Below are 15,861 nucleotides of genomic sequence, written 5' to 3' on the forward strand. Positions count from 1 at the left end.
CCGCGTCCCGATGGCGTCTCCGCCCGGGCCCTTCCTGGGCTGGACTTACTCAGGGGACCTCGAACAGCGAGTGACATTTCAGTGTCTCGCCGACTCTGATGTCATCCTGTTTTTCTCACGCTACGGTTTCAGCAGACCCTTGGGTCTGGTTTTACAGAATATACGCTTTCACGGTGCACCTTCTCTTCCAGACTCGGCTTTTCTTCCGCCCTGTGTGGGCTCCCCCGGCCCCTTTGGATACGGCGGGGAGAGCGGCCAGGCCGGGTCTCCACCTCTCCCACGGGCGGCTCTCTACCAACCCGATCTTCGCAGAAGCACTCTGGATCAGCTTCCCTGACGGCATTTCTACCCCTCTGGTCCTCCCAGACCAGAGCCGAAGGCTGACGTGGCTGACCCGGGTCTAAGGGGACGGGGGTGAAGGAAGCCGAAACCCTGTCTGGGTCGCAGCGGGCTTGCTTCTGAAATCCTACCAAACGTCCCCCCTTCGAGCTCACTTCTCCGTCTGGTGAGCACTGGCTCAGCACGGATTCTGCCTTGGCCAAGGTCCCTCTGCTTCTGAGTGCTTTCCCTAACTTGTCCCAGGGCCGAAGTCGGGGGGACTAGTGGGGACGTTCAGGCCCGTGCCGACTCACCTGCTCCTCAATGTTACTGTTCGGAGGTGGGGCCGAGGCCAAGAGACACGCTACACGGCCCTAGAATCATCTCTCTGCCTTTGGCCACAGTGTGTTTGAAATATTAGAACCATAATACAAAACTGCCGTTTTTGTGGGTCAAAAATCAGAATTTCATGCAGTTCAACAGTTCAACTCCATGTGTAAGAATGCCTCTTTTTGTTCCTTGATTACTTCTGAACGTTTTCATACTCGTGTGTTGGATGATTTTTCAACACATACGCACAAATATGTAAACACACACACACACACACACACACACACACACACACACACACACGAGCATCCCATCAGGTAATGAGCAGGTTGTGTGAACCTCGCATCCCAATGCACTGCCCCAGACGGGTCAGTCCTCTGCCCCGAACTCCGCACTCGCCTCCCAGCACCACCAGAGTTGTCTTGCTCAAGGAGGCCCTCCCGGACCTGCTCAGGTTCCCTCCTCCACCTGCCACCCGGCATTCCAACACAGCTCTCTTTCCGTTCCTTAAAAGCCAGCTTCTTTCAGCCTCACTGCTCCTGTGCTCTTAACCCCTCGGCCTGGCTCAACGCAGAAAGGGGCTTCCTGGCTTCGGGTTCGGTGTTCTCTCAGCCTCGGGCCACACAACACCCACCTCCAAGTTCAGGGATCGGGGGCTACAGGGACTAGCGTGTGGGGCCAATGGCAGCTCTGCCCAGAGGGAGGGGAGCCTCGTGTCTGGGGTTATTTCTGCGGTACGTACGTAATCTGCGGAATTAATAAAGAAGTCGAAAGCTATCACGGGGAGCTTCACGCAACAGGACGTCAAATGGGCCCAGGTGTTTCTGGGTTACCTGTAACAACTCAGTGTCGAAGAAGCATGTCCAGAGATGTGTGGGGCAGCCCCAGTGAGGGACACCGCGGGGACCTGAGGGGCAGGGACACTGGGGGACGTGAGGGGCGGCCCCGGTGAGGGACACCGCGGGGACGTGAGGGGCAGGGATACGGTGGGGACGTGAGGAGCAGCCCCGACGAGGGACACCGTGGGGATGTGAGGGGCTGGGACACTGGGGGGAAAGGAGGAACTTAGGGACTCCGGCGTTCTGTTGGACCCCTGATGTTCCCACAAACTGGTGAGCAGCTAGCATTCTTGATGGCTTCCTTCAGGGACAACTACATTTATTCCTAAAAGAGCGATCAGCTTGCTATTTCCACTCGTCACAGAAAAAGTCCCCAACGGGGCTGAGACGTCACCAAGGGGCTTCTAGCTTCGCAGGTGGCCCCAGGCAAATTCACCCTCGGTGAGCCTCCACTTTTCTCCCTCTGCTTCAAAGTCTGCAATCAATGTGGAAATCACAACGGGAACCAGCTCGATAGACGGAGGTGAAGACACCGGCTTTCGTCCTAATAGACGCCAGATGGGAGAGCTGGTTTTAGACTTGCAGCCAGCGAGGTGTGCTCACGGGCGTGGCTGGACAGACAGACACAGGCGGGACGAAACCGGAATGGCCACGCCCTGCGGGCAGGGGCTCCGGAGGAGGGAGGCCGGAGGGCCAGAGCCCGGCGCCTGCTTCCTTCTCGAAAGTCACCTGGCCAGCGGCTCGCTCGTCCTCCCCCCCCCCCCCCCCCCCCCCGCACGGGGGTGGGGTGGGGAGGGAAGGGAAGTTAAGAAAGTACTGGAGCTGAAGTCCCTCCCCAACAGAGTAAAGCCCCGAACCTATAGCCTCACAGGGTCACTGGGCCCGGAGCACCTGCCTTCCGCACAAACACCAAAGCGCCCCATGCAAAGGTTTTCTTCCTTCTCTGCAGCCGCGTCCTCGCGGCATCTCGCGCATCAACACACACTTGATAAGTGTTGGCTGACTCGGCTTCCCGAGAGGATCGCTTTTAATGAGACACCTGCTTTAACTAGGAGGTTCCAGGGGTTCCGGTTTGTTTAAGGACACAACCCGACTGCTTCGGAACCGAATCCACCATGTACCGACAAGACGGTCAACCGCCCGTCTCCCACGTCCCAGTTGTGACGGCCAGCCTCGCGGGGGGCGTCTCCTCCTCTCCCACATCACTCCCCACTTAGACTTTCGCACCCACAGGCCTCTGATCCAGGCGTCAGAATCCTCGGGAAAACACTCGGGTGGCCCCAAAGATGCAGCCTTGGCCCGTCCCGGGGGTGCCAACGACCGCAGGGCAGAGCTGGCACCAGTGGGAAACACAGAAGAACCGTCGCGTGTGACAGAAATTCCCAAAGCAAACTCGGAAGCGGCCCCTCCCGTTCACCTGTAAGGGAGCCGAGCAGTAAGGGGAGACTGAGTAATCGCTCCCTTCCCTTCCCCATAAGTGTCCAGTCCTTCGCCGGGACGCCGTGTGACGTGTCCGCAGAGAGAACGAATGCACTCCGCGTGCCACGGTGCTCCGCCAGCGACCGTGGGGCGTGCTCCTCCGGACCCTGAACTGCTGGCGTCTCAGCGGCGGGAGCACCCGTGCCCCAGGGGATTCACGTGTAACACGAGTCCAGGTGAATCTCACCGCACATCCCGCAGACGCAGACGGTCCTGATGGCCCCCGCCCTCCTCTCCTGCCCGGTCCTCCCCGGTCTTTCCGGTCCCCACACGAGTCAAGCAGGCAGACAAGCACCATAAAAGGACTCACCACCGTGCACACAGCACAGCAAAGGGACGGCTGTGAACCTCGGGAGCACGTCTTGCTGCGGCCCTGACACCTATCCTGGCCTTCCCCGGGTACGGCGGGGAGCCTCCCTCTGCCCCAGACGTGCACGCGAGGGCCGTGGGGCACCCACGCCATGTACCATCAGCAGAACATTCCAGCAAGGCAAGGACAATATTAATACTGCACAGGGCACAGATTCCGAGTCTGAGTGTTCTGTTCCCGTGGCTTAGTTTCTGCTCCACTCAGCTGAAGTAGTTACTGGAGTCCCTGAGGCCTGGGTTCACTGGCTAACACCAGTCAGTGTTCGTGAGCATCAGTCTTCCCTGCTGACTCTTCACGTAACACGGCTGTCGCGCAAAGTTGGTGCCGTGGGCTTCAGGCCGGACGGGAAGACAGGCCCGAGTTCAGAGAGCGGTGCTGTCTGCTTGGCCTCTGCTTATGACAGCAGGGGTGGGGACGCTTTCTTGCCACACTCTCCAGCTCCTTTCCATCCACTCGCAGAGACGCCCAAGAGTCAACAACTGTTCCTTTTCTGTCCTACGGACGAAGCACCTTCCAGAGCACAAGTTGCCAACGGACCCGGGCCACCGCGTCGGGACAGAGTTCCGGCCGGCCGACACACTCACACGACACAGAGGCTGTTCTCCTGCCGTGAACCAGTGTCCGGGACCCACGTGAACACGTACCCTGATGTCAGACGAACGTCCGAACGTACAAAAGAATCACTCAAGACAACTCATCACACGGTCCGCGTTCCGCTCACCCTAAGGGCCACCGGGCGGCCGCTCCAGCCCACCGGACGGAAGGCACGGAGACTGCTGCTTTTGGTGAAAAGCAAACAAACGAGAATAGTTAGAACCCAAAATCCCGCAGCCCGTCTTGAAGAGAGGGCGGGCGCGGCCCTTCGAGGGCTGACGCGGGTCTAGCGCCAGCTCCGCCACACGTCAGCGTCCTGTGCTGGCAGCTCGCCCTATGATCACATGATAAGCCTCAAGTGTAAACCTTCAGTTCCAGTTACTACCGATGGGGTCCAGGTCCCCGCTCTCAACTACGTAATAGCAGAGAAGAATTACCTACGGTCAACAAAACACGATCTAGCATCGAGCACGGCTGTATTACAAATCTCACGTGACAGATGACTTCGGGTCAAAACTGCTCCCCTAAAATCGGTTTGGTTAAAATGACCAACCTGTCAACCTGAAAGGGGAGGGTAAGACCAATCGTCCACATGCTATGAATCCCCAATAAGGGCCAGAGGGGTCTCTGGATGGAAAAAGATGTCTTTGGTTTTTTTGCCCTTATCAAAGCAGTAACCATGCGTGTCCAGTGTAAAAGTAAATTTGTATAAATGCAATCAGCCAACGAGCCAGTAGAACCCGGACTGTTCTCCCAGACCTGGAAGTGCGTTTTCGCTCCTGTTCTCACGGAAACCCACAGTGGGGTCAAGCACAAACGGATTCTGAACCCAAGAAACAAAGACCCCGCAGCCCAGGAGTTTCCAAGTGCCTAAAAATACAGAAGAGCAGTAGAGGCTCCCTCAACATCCTACTGGCCTTTGCAGAAGATAATGCCACAGCCAACGATCCTAAAAAAGATTTTAATTTACAAAAATTTAACGTAATTTTCGATATTCTACCACAAAATATCTTACCCTGCAGCCCACAGAGCATCCAGAGGCCCCCTTCGAGGCTCAGGACGGTGAGGGACTCCTTGAAGGGACTACATGTGCGCATATGAATTTTCTAGAGAGAAGGTCTGGGGTTTTCACATAAAGAACATCGTGACCAAGGTCTCTGGCAAGCCACTGCGTTACGTATGACCAGCTCCCTGCGCTAGAAAGTTCCGTCCAGCTCCTACTCTCCTTAACACTCCAAACCACGAGAATTCTCTGTCCTAACTGGCAGACATGTGCCGCATGGAGATGGGCTCATCTGTATGTCCCTCTCCACCTGCTCGAACTCCAGGGCGCCCTCAGAGACCAGCTCAAATCACTCTTCCTCCAGAGGCTTTTCCAGACGCCTCAGCCAGAATCCACCTTTCCTACTCTCACTGAGCCACCTGCCGCCTTTTACGCTGGCATTCAACACGGCGTGCGTTCAGACTCGATGTTAAAGGGTGCACCTGTCTCCCCAGCTGGTCGGAGCACCCGAAGGGTAGAGACGAGGCCGGATTCATCATAACTGGCCCTTTCCCCACCGGCACCGAGCACACCAACGTGGGTGTATGGTCAAAAAGTGTGTGTGGAGTGTTTGTTTCAGTGACCACCAGTTCTAACAATCTCATTCTTCACAAGGTTTCTAAATCAGCCACACGACGACACTCTAGGAAGCCCCACCTCTGGGTGGTTAAATGCTACTCACGCAATTGTGTGAGTATTGGGATTTCTAGTTCACAAAACAAAGGCTAATGTACGTCAAATGGCTTACGTTGTATTCACTTTTTTTTTTTTTAAGTTTATTAACTTATTTTGAGGGGGGCAGGGAGGGGTAGAGAGAACCCCAAGCAGGCTCTGCACTGACAGCACAGGGCCCGACGACACAGGGCTCGAACTAGCAAACCAGGAGACCATGACCTGAGCAGAAATCAAGAGTCAGATATTTAACTGCGCCACCTGGGTGCCCCGCGTTGTATTAACTTCTAACTCGATGTGGGATTCAGTCGTCACAAGTCGCTCCTGAAAGCACAGATGAGGGGGGCTAGAGCCACCGGGAGAGAAGGCCAAGCTGGTCTGAAGCCTTCTCCACAAAGGCCCAGGCACCTGCCGTCACCGGAGGGGTTACTAACGAAGTTCTGAGGCAGCACGTACACAAACTTTAGGGACAGCCCGCCCAGGAAGTGAGACACTAACATCTTTAAGATTATAAAGATAAAAAGAATGAATACGAAGTCTTACCGGGAATATTTACAGGAAGCCCAAGCAACTAACAGATTCAAATAATACACTGCAGAGGGTAGTGTGAGGGGATGAAGTTAAGGAAATGAGAGGCTCACATGAAGCCACAACTGTGATCATGAAGGAGGAGGCCTGGACCTGGAGTCAGAAGACCAGGATGACAGCAACTTCTGGTTCCACAGATGCAGTAGCCCCATTCCTCCCGGGTCCCCTCCTTACAACGAAGGACACTCAGGACGGAACACAGCGAGCACGTGCTGGAAAGCCGGCGGAGACAAGGCGGCAGGCGGCCCGGGACTTCGGGCCCGAGGAGCCACTGGCAGGGAGCTCGCCAGGTGTCCTTGCCGCCTACCTGTCTGGGACAGGGTGCTGCACAGCCTCCAAGCTCGAGCAGCCAAACGGCACAGATGGAAACAGCTCCCAGAAAAGCTGTTCCTCCCAGCAGAAGGCCTGGGAAAAGGGTGGTCCCACAACAGAAAATCCGCATCTGTCACCCCCTGGGTTTCAGCAGGCTCATCTCCCGCTTCCCTGTGGGGCCCTGCACAACCAGGGAGCAGCTTCCAAGTGGCCAGGCAAGATCTCCTCTCCTGTCCCCTGCCTAGAGATGCAGGACGTGCTCAACTCCCCGACCAGGTCGGCGTCAGTGGGGCGCTGAGCCTCTACCCCGACCCAGGCACAGGCGGGCAGGAAAAGGAGGGGGGAGGCTGGGCGGGTCACCACTCCGCTGCTCCTAATACTCCCGGTATCAGCCAGGCCAGGAGTAGCTGATGTCACATCCCACTCAACAAGGCAACAGAGGCTCAGGGACCCGGAGGTCAGCAGTTAAGAGCCAAGTGACACTCCTATCACCAGAGTCTCAGAAGGAAGGGACAAAGAGTGGGGCCGAAAAAGTATTTTTAGAAATAATGGCTGGAAACCTCCCAAGTTTGGCGAAAGACACAAACGCAGAGATTCAGGAAGCCGAGCAAACCCTAAATATAATAAGTCGAAAGAACCTATGTCAAGACAAATCATAGTTCAACTCTGGAAACTGAGACAGATGAGCAATCTTAAAAGCAACCGGAGACATAGGACACCTTTACTTAGAAAGAGCAATTCGAGGGGCAGCAGATTTCTCATCTGCAACAGGGGAGGCCAGAAGAATAAGGCACCTTTTTCAAGTACTAAAAGAATGTATCAACTGTGAATTCCACAGCTGGCACCGAGATCTCAAGGACGAAGGGGGAATAGAGACATTCTCGGATGCAGGAGACCTGAATTTGTTGTCCACTAGCCCACCCTTAAGAATGGCTAAAGGAAGTTTTCCAAACACAAAACTCAGAACTGCAGGAAGAAAAGACCATCAGAGTAGGTAAAAATAGGGGTGAATCTAACAAACCATCCCACTTTTCACAAGTTTCTGAAATCTTATTTGATGACTGACAGAAAGCCCTGTGATGTGGTGCTCCAAGTATAACAAGACTTAAAACGTTGATATTTAAAAAGTGAGGAGGGTAAAGGGATCTAGAGTAAAGGTCCCACACTTCACTGACGGTTGTAAAACACGGATGCCGGCACCCTAAGCTACGCACGTACACGGTAAGCCCAAGCAACCAACAAGAAAGTAAACAAAGCTTTAATTGATATATAATCACCAAATGATCAAGATGGAATCCTAAAACATGTTTAACCCACAGGAAAATAAAAAACAGAAGAAACAAACAAAAAATTAACAAAATGGGAGGCTTATGCTTTAACAGATTAATCACTTTACCTTAAATGTAAATGGCCAAAATACACAAATTAACAAAGATGGACAGAGTGAAGATGATAGGACGTAACAATATTCTGTCTATAAGATACTCACTTCAAAACAACAATGTGGGTAGGTCAAAGGGATGGAAAAAAATACAGCAGGAAAGCATTCATTTAAAAAAAAAAAAAAAAAAAAGAGTCGCTATATTAAAATATCTGATAAGGTAGGGCAGAGGAAATTACTAGAGACAAAGAGGGAGATTACATAATGACAAAAGGATCAATCCACCAGGAAGTCCTAATAATCCTAAATGTTTATACACCACACAACAGTCTCAAAACGCATGAAGCAAAAACTGAGAGCTAAAGGAGAAATATCCACAATTGTATTTGGGAGACTTTCACACCTCCCTTTCAGGAACCGACAGAAAGAGTGAACAATCAGCAAGGATACAGAACGTGACACCCCCATCAACGGCACTACCTAACGGACGTAAGTAGAAAACTCCACCCAACAAGAGATATGCATTTTTTTTTCAAGTGTCCATGAACATTCACCAACAAAGGCCCACAGAATATATACCATGATAGACCATATACTGGGTCATAAAACAAACCTTAAATATTTCAAAGAATTGAAATCATACCAAGTATGTTCTCTGACCGTAATAAACTCATAGAAATCAATAAGGATAACAGGAAAAACTCTAAACTCCTAGATTCTACAATACGCTTCTAAATAATCTGTGGGTCAAAGAATCTGAAAAAGAAATACACACATGAACATGAACAAAAGTTCAAACACAACATATCAAAATATGTGAACACAGCTAAAGCAGTGCTGAGTGGGAAATCTATGGCACATATAAGAAACGAGGAAAGGTCCCAAATAAATATCCAAATCTCTACCTCAAAAAACAAAGAAAAAAAAAAAAAAAAAAAAAAGAGCAAATAAACCCGAAGGAAGTAGAAGGAAATAAGGAGAGAAATACAGGATATTGAAAACAGGAAAGCCATAAAGAAAAGTTAATGAAATAAAAAGCTGGTTCTTCAGGGAAAAAAAAAAAAAAATCATTAAAAGTGATAAGCCTCTAAGAAGACTGACAAAAATAAAAGACAGAAATCACCAACACCAGAAAAGAAACACAAGACAGGCCTCTCACCATTCTCATTCAACAAAATACTGGGAGTTCTAGCCACTGCAGTAAGGCCAAGGAAAAGAAAGAAAGCACAGCTATTGGGAAAGAAGAAATAAAGCTGTTCATTTGCAGATAACAGGATGATCCACAGAGAAAATCCCAAGGAATCTATAGGAAAGCCCTTAGAACGATTAAGTATATTCGCTAAGCTCATAGGACACAAAATCAAGACACAAATATCAATTGCATTGCTGTATAAGAACAAAGAGCATGTGGAAACTGACAATAAAAGCACTGTATCATTTCCAGTTGCTCTAAGGAAAACAAGATACTTAATACACACTTAAAACACATACCAGATCTGCATGCTAATAATCGCAAAATGCTAATAAAGAAATCAAAGGCTGGGGGCGCCTGGGTGGCTTGGTTGGTTGATCATCTGACTTTGGCTCAGGTCATGATCTCACGGCCCGTGAGTTTGAGCCCCGCGTTGGGCTCTGTGCTGACAGCTCAGAGCCTGGAGCCTGCTTCGGATTCTGTGTCTCCCTCTCTCTCTGCCCCTCCCCTGCTCATGCTCTGTCTCTCTCTGTCTCAAAAATAAATAAACGTTAAAAAAAATAAAAAATAAAAATAAAAAAAATAAGAAATCAAAGGCTGAAAGAAAGACATACCATGTTCATGGACTGGAAGACTCAACATAGTCGAGAGGTCAATTCTCCCCCAAATGATCTATAGGTTTGATGCAATTGCTATCAAAATCCCAGCAAGATTTTTTTTTTATAGACACAGACGAGTGTATTCTAAGACACATCTAGAAAGCCGCAGGCCCTTCAATACCTAAAACAATCTTCAAAAAGGGAAATGAAGTGGGAGAAACCACTCTATCTGATGTTAAGGTCTTCCGCATAGGTATAGTAATCAACAGAGCGTGATAACGGCAGAAGGAGAGACACACAGATCAGTGGAACAGAATAGAGAACTCAGAACTAGGTCCACACAAATATGCCCAACTGGTTTCTGACGAAATTGCAAAAGCAATTCAAAGGAAGGACAGTCTTTTCACCAGATGGTGTTGGAACGATTAAGCATTCAAAGCAAAAAAAACAACAAAAAACAAAAAACTTCCATCCAAAACTCACACATTTTCATGGGATAATTAACTCAAAATGGATCAGGGACTCAAATGTAGAATGTAAAACTACCAAAATTTACGGGAAAAAAATGGATTGGGATCTGGAGCTAGGCAAAGAGTTCATAGCTTTGATACCCAAAGTGTTACCTATAAAGGGAAAAACTGATAAGCTTGCTTCATCAGAAAAAGTTCTGCTCTATGAAAGCCCTTGTTAAGAGGATGAAAAGCAAAGCTACAGACGGGGAGGAAACAGTTGCAAACCATAAAACGTGGCAAACGACCAGTATCTAGAATGCATAAAAAAACTCTCCAAGCATTCACTAGCAATAAACCACAATAAATAACAAACCATAAAAACAAGCAACCTCTAGAAATAGAAAATAGGTAAAAAAACCAAAAAACCACCAAGAGGCACCACACCAAAGAGGATATAGGGGCGGCAAATAAACACATGAAAAGATGTTCTACACCATGAGCTAGTAGGGAAAGGAAAATTAAGACAGCGAGGAGACAGCTCTTGCCCACCTATCAGGATGGCTGACACAGCAAAAGGACATCAGATGCTGGCGAGGATACGGAGAAGCCGGGTCACGCAGACACCGCCGGTGGGAATGCGAAAGGGTACAGGCGCTCCAACAAGTTTGCCGTTTCTTATCACGTTAACCACACCATTGCCACACGACCGAGCAACTGGGCTCCTGGGCACTTATCCCAGACACGTGAAGATGTGCGTACAAACGTGTACGTGAACGTGCAGAGCACATTTCCTCACAACAGGCAGAGAACTGGAACCCAGAGGCCTTCGACAGGTGAACGGTTACGTGGTGGCCTGTGGTAAATCCACACCGCGGCTCCTACCCGGCAAACGGAAGGCGCAAACTATTTCCAACACGCACAACTTGGGTGATTCTCCAGGGAATGAGGTGGAATGATAAAAAGAGGTCATGTTCTGCATGGCTCCGATGGTACAATATTCTCGAATGAGTAAAACTTGTAGAATTGGAGAAATGATCAGTTCTTGCCAGGGTCAGGGAGGGGCGGGAGGGAGCGGCCAGGAAAGGCGACCTAAGGGACCCTTGACGGTGACGGGAATATTCTGTATCTTGACTTGCGTGGCGTCGGTATCCTGGTCGTGATGCTGCATCACAGTTTTGCAAGATGTCATCACAGAAGGTAACAGGATAGAGGGTACGTGGGCCCTCCATACTATTTCTCACAACAGGATGGGACTCCACAATTATCCCCAAAATTAAAGTTAAAAAAACAAAAATTTGTTCCCAGCTCTGCCACCTGCTACGTAGGTAGCTGACCTTGAACAGACTCTGAACTCCCTGTCCTCAGTGTTCTCACGGCTAAATGGGACAATACCTCCTGAAACATGAGAAAAATTAAATGTCACTTATGAAGGATGTGGCAACGCGCACGGCACACAGTACTTCAACAACAGCCTGTGAACGCTGAATCTACGCGTAGACACAAGAAGTATTCTTTTTTTTTTTTTTTTTAAATTTTTTTTAATGTTTATTTTATTATTTTTGAGACAGAGAGGGACAGAGCATGAACGGGGGAGGGGCAGAGAGAGAGGGAGACACAGAATCGGAAGCAGGCTCCAGGCTCTGAGCCATCAGCCCAGAGCCCGACGCGGGGCTTGAACTCACGGACCGCGAGATCGTGACCTGAGCCGAAGTCGGACGCTTAACCGACTGAGCCACCCAGGCGCCCCGACACAAGAAGTATTCTAAATCGTACCATTCAAATGCCCACTACTGCAGCCGCTGCAGAGAAATTAATTTGAAAGGTCTCCTCCCAAAGTGATCAGTCTAAACATGGCGTGGGGGGGGAGAGGGGGGTGGGGAAGAATTTGTGGTTTTAAACTGAAGAAAGAGGGGGCGCCTGGGTGGCTCAGTCGGTTAAGCGGCCGACTTCAGCTCAGGTCACGATCTCACGGTCCGTGAGTTCGAGCCCCGCGTCAGGCTCTGGGCTGATGGCTCAGAGCCTGGTGCCTGTTTCCGGTTCTGTGTCTCCCTCTCTCTCTGCCCCTCCCCCGTTCATGCTCTGTCTCTCTCTGTCCCAAAAATAAATAAACGTTAAAAAAAATTTTTTTTCAAAAAAAAACACAAAACTTAAAAAAGAATTCCTAACTAGCCACTGAACTAGTCACAGACAAAGCGAGTTTAAAATGGAGTTACGGTGAGTTAAAAGCTGGGAAGGAAAAGAGGAGACCGGCTAACAAACCTAATATTTCTGTTGATCAGGAAGTCAGTAGAGGTTAACGTTTGCGTGCACTGGGAGAAGGTTAGGAATGAGTTTCCTAAAACGCACTCAGCTCAGTCATTTAAGACTCTACGTTGCTCAACATTTTGTCTACCTCCCGAGTTAAAAGTGGGAGAAAGTCAGTCAAATCCTTGTGATCCTTCCTACACCTGCCGGGCTTGGAGGTTCGGAAAAGCAGCCGAAACGCAATCTGGCTCCGAGATAGAGGAAGACAATGAAATGCACTTTACCCCAGAAGATGAGGGGAATTTTAAACACACAGTGTATCCCCGGGAATCACACTGGGCTCCTGGCCTTTAACGTTGGTGAAGACTGCCCAGAGCAGACCCACAGAGGCTTTTGAAAGAGGTGAAAAGGAAGGAGTGTTTTGTCATTCAAATGATTCTCTTCCCGTCATTCCCCTCAAGGTCCTAAAAGAGCTTTTTCTACTAAAATGAGAGATTTTCATAACAAATACAGAAAGCGGGGATACCAGGCCGAGCCTGGAGGTTTAGACGCAGGGTTTCGGCTTCCAGGGGGTGGACTCACTTACCCCCCCCCGGGCCTGGAACTTCTTCCTCGTGGGTGAAGTGAGAGGCACCGGATGGGTTTCTACAGCCCTCTGCTACGTTTAAAGTCCCTGGGGGCACCGTAAACTCTCGTGTCCAGACAGCCGTCTGGTAGGACAAACTCTCCTCTGCTTGAGACATACCTGCTTTCCCCACAATGAGCCTGGGAAGGAGTAGGTGAGAGGGCAGTGAGAGGGCGTAGCGATCCAGTAAAAACGAGCACATAAAAAATCATAAACAACCCCCCCAAATGACTCTAAGGGCAGGAGAGAATCTACGCTGGGCTGCTCGCGGTCCGTTTTCTCCAGATTTCCTTTCCGGGGAGCCCTTCAGCACAGACTCCCAGGAGAGAGAGACCAGAATCCAGACTTGGTCAACCCCACAGCTTTTTTGTTTTGTTTTGTTTTCCCCAAAACCGCCAAGGATAAGACGAGCAGGGAATAGGAGAGCCAGTCGATTGTGCACAGCACGCAGGACATCCACTAAAGGGTGCAGAGCAAGGAATTCCCTTGTACCGTCACGCGCGCACACACACACACAACGGCGACGGGGCAACGCGGGGGGCTGTGAGCACAGGCTGGGTTATCCGAGGGTGTCAAGCAAGCAGTTACTGATTCGCGGCTTCGGTAGGCGGACCGCGGTGGTTTCTAAAGCGAGGCCTTCTCTTTCAGCGACAAACGCTAAGACCCTTCCTAACGAAGTTCTCCGCGGTCTGGGGTTGGCTTCCAGCCCCAGGGCAGGCGTGTGGGTGACCCGAGCGCTGAGGCTGGGGGAGGGGGCGTGGGTACGCGCACTTCGCTCTACTCCCTGCACGTTGTGCAGGCGGCAAGTTCTCAGTTCCCAAGCGGAGCCGTGCGGCCGGCCTCCTCTCCGGTCTACACCGCTCTCCGGCACTTACGGGGAGGGCAGGGCGAGGACGGCTCCCTGACCCCGGGAGGCCGGCTGTGGGAAGCGCGCAGAAGCCGTCCTGTAAGGGCGCGTCCCCGGCGCGGCGTCCAGGAGGGGCCCGCCCACCGTCCCCATCCCCGAAGTTGGCCAGCTTTTCCGCGTCTCGGCCCCCAGCCCCCACCCCCCGCAAGACGGGCAGGGGCGCAGGCCATTATCGCGCCCCGGCGCCGAAGGGGTGAGCATCCCCGGCCGGACACCCTCCCCGCCCAAAGCCGGGGTCAAGCGGCCCGCACCTGGCCGCACCTGCGCGCACCTGGGCGCAGGTGCGCGGGCGGGGACGCCGAGGCGCGCGCACCTTGAGGATGTTGTCGAAGATGGTGTCGCGGAACTCGAGCAGCGCCTTCTGGTCGAACTCGCGGCCGTGGATGATGCGCATCTGCTTGAGGAAGGTGGACTTGCCGCTCTCGCCCGCGCCCAGCAGCAGGATCTTGACGAGGCGCCGCACGGCGCGCCGCTCGCGGGCCAGCCCCGCGTCGATGTCCCGGCTGCGCCGCCGCGCCTCGCGCTCCGCGTCGCGGGCCCCGCTGCCGCCCGCCCTGCGCTCCCGGGCCCCGCCGGCCTCGGCCGGCAGCAGGCAGCGGCTGAGGGTCCGCACCACGCCGGACATGGCCGCTCAGGCCATGGACCCCGCCGCGGGCGAGGCGAGCCCCGCGCGGCAGCCGGCCGCTCCCTCAGGCCGCGTCCGTCCGTCCGTCCGCCGCCGCCGCCGCCGCCGCCCCGAGGCCCGCTCTCGCCCGCCGCTCGGCCCCGGCGGAGGGGCGGGGCGGCGCGGCCGGGGCCCGGCGATTGGGCCGGCCGCCGTCCATCCGGACGAACGCGCCCTCCGATTGGGCCGTGTGGCGCCGGGAGGCGGCCGTCCCTCTGGCCCTCGGGGCGGGGTCGGCGCCGAAAGAGGCGGGATCTTTGGGGTGGGGGCGCTTCTCATTGGGCATCTGGGATGAGGTTCTTTCTTTCAGAATGAAAGGGAGGCGGGGCTGCCGGGGAGGCGGGGCGGCCGTCCGCCATGACCAATTATAATTGCTCTGGGGTCACGTCAATCACGGGGAACAGGCTTGGGATTGGGAGATCGACGAAACGGGGCGGGACCAGAAGTGCCAGGTGTACAGAAAGATTCTCCCTGAGTTCCCAGATTGGGTCAACCTGTGAGACCAGGCGTCTCGTTAAGTGGACTTAACGTTGCCCGAAAATGCAGATATAAGAGGTGCAGCTGCTCGTCTTATGTTTGCAGAGAAAGCTGTTCCTAAACCATTTTCCTTCCAGAAACACGCAGGGGGGAGGGACGCACACACAGTTTTAAACAAATGCACCCTTTGAGAGTGGCATGGCCTCTGGGCGTCTGTCTTCCGTAAAAGCTAGCTAATCATCCAAACCAGAAGCCCCCCGCAAAAGTCTTACGTAGCACAGTAATTGGGAGTGGGGTCTGCAGTTGCTGGGTCTGAGTTCGAATCTTTCCTCAATCCCTTACTACTTGCACAGCCTTTTAGGCAGCTCCCCCCCACCCCCAGCCACATACCCCGTTTTTCGCTTCAGTCTCTGCAAAATGGGGCGACGATAGCAACCACCTCACGGTTATGAAGATACGAATAGAGAACATGGACTTGAGAAACTTACCATGCTGCCAAGACCCCAGTAAGTTCTTGCTAAGAGCTAGCTGATCTTATTAGAGATTCTTACCTGTCCCAGATTGAAGTGTGGTCAGGATCCCTGGAAGGAGTTCAGGTATCTCTTAATCTCCAGGTGACCGGCCAGATTGGGGAACCATTGCCCGTTAAAAGATAAACTGGGGCATATTAAAATTTTTAAGAATTTGCAGTATTTTAGCAAAAATTGATTCAAATCAGGACCAGCCAAACCAGAAGCGGTTAACACTCCCCACAGTGGAGCCAGGGAAAAGACTTA

The 15,861-nt window shown here is 52.2% G+C and overlaps 1 protein-coding gene across 2 annotated transcripts in view; it reads right to left on the reverse strand.

Moving 5' to 3' along the window:
• The window catches only part of GNA12 (G protein subunit alpha 12), a 112,925-nt gene extending 98,219 nt beyond the window's left edge, over positions 1-14,706 (reverse strand). The window contains exon 1 of one of the 2 annotated variants that reach the window (XM_060649625.3): positions 14,258-14,706. In XM_060649625.3, the coding sequence (XP_060505608.1) occupies positions 14,258-14,569 (312 nt within the window). In that variant the 5' untranslated portion in view covers positions 14,570-14,706. The remainder of the gene's footprint in view (positions 1-14,257) is intronic. The other variant, XM_060649624.3, reaches the window with a different exon arrangement.
• Positions 14,707-15,861: the final 1,155 nt, after the last annotated feature.

This window comes from Panthera onca, chromosome E3 (assembly GCF_046562875.1).
Source record: "Panthera onca isolate mPanOnc1 chromosome E3, mPanOnc1 haplotype 2, whole genome shotgun sequence".
Classification (NCBI taxonomy): Eukaryota; Metazoa; Chordata; class Mammalia; order Carnivora; family Felidae; genus Panthera; species Panthera onca.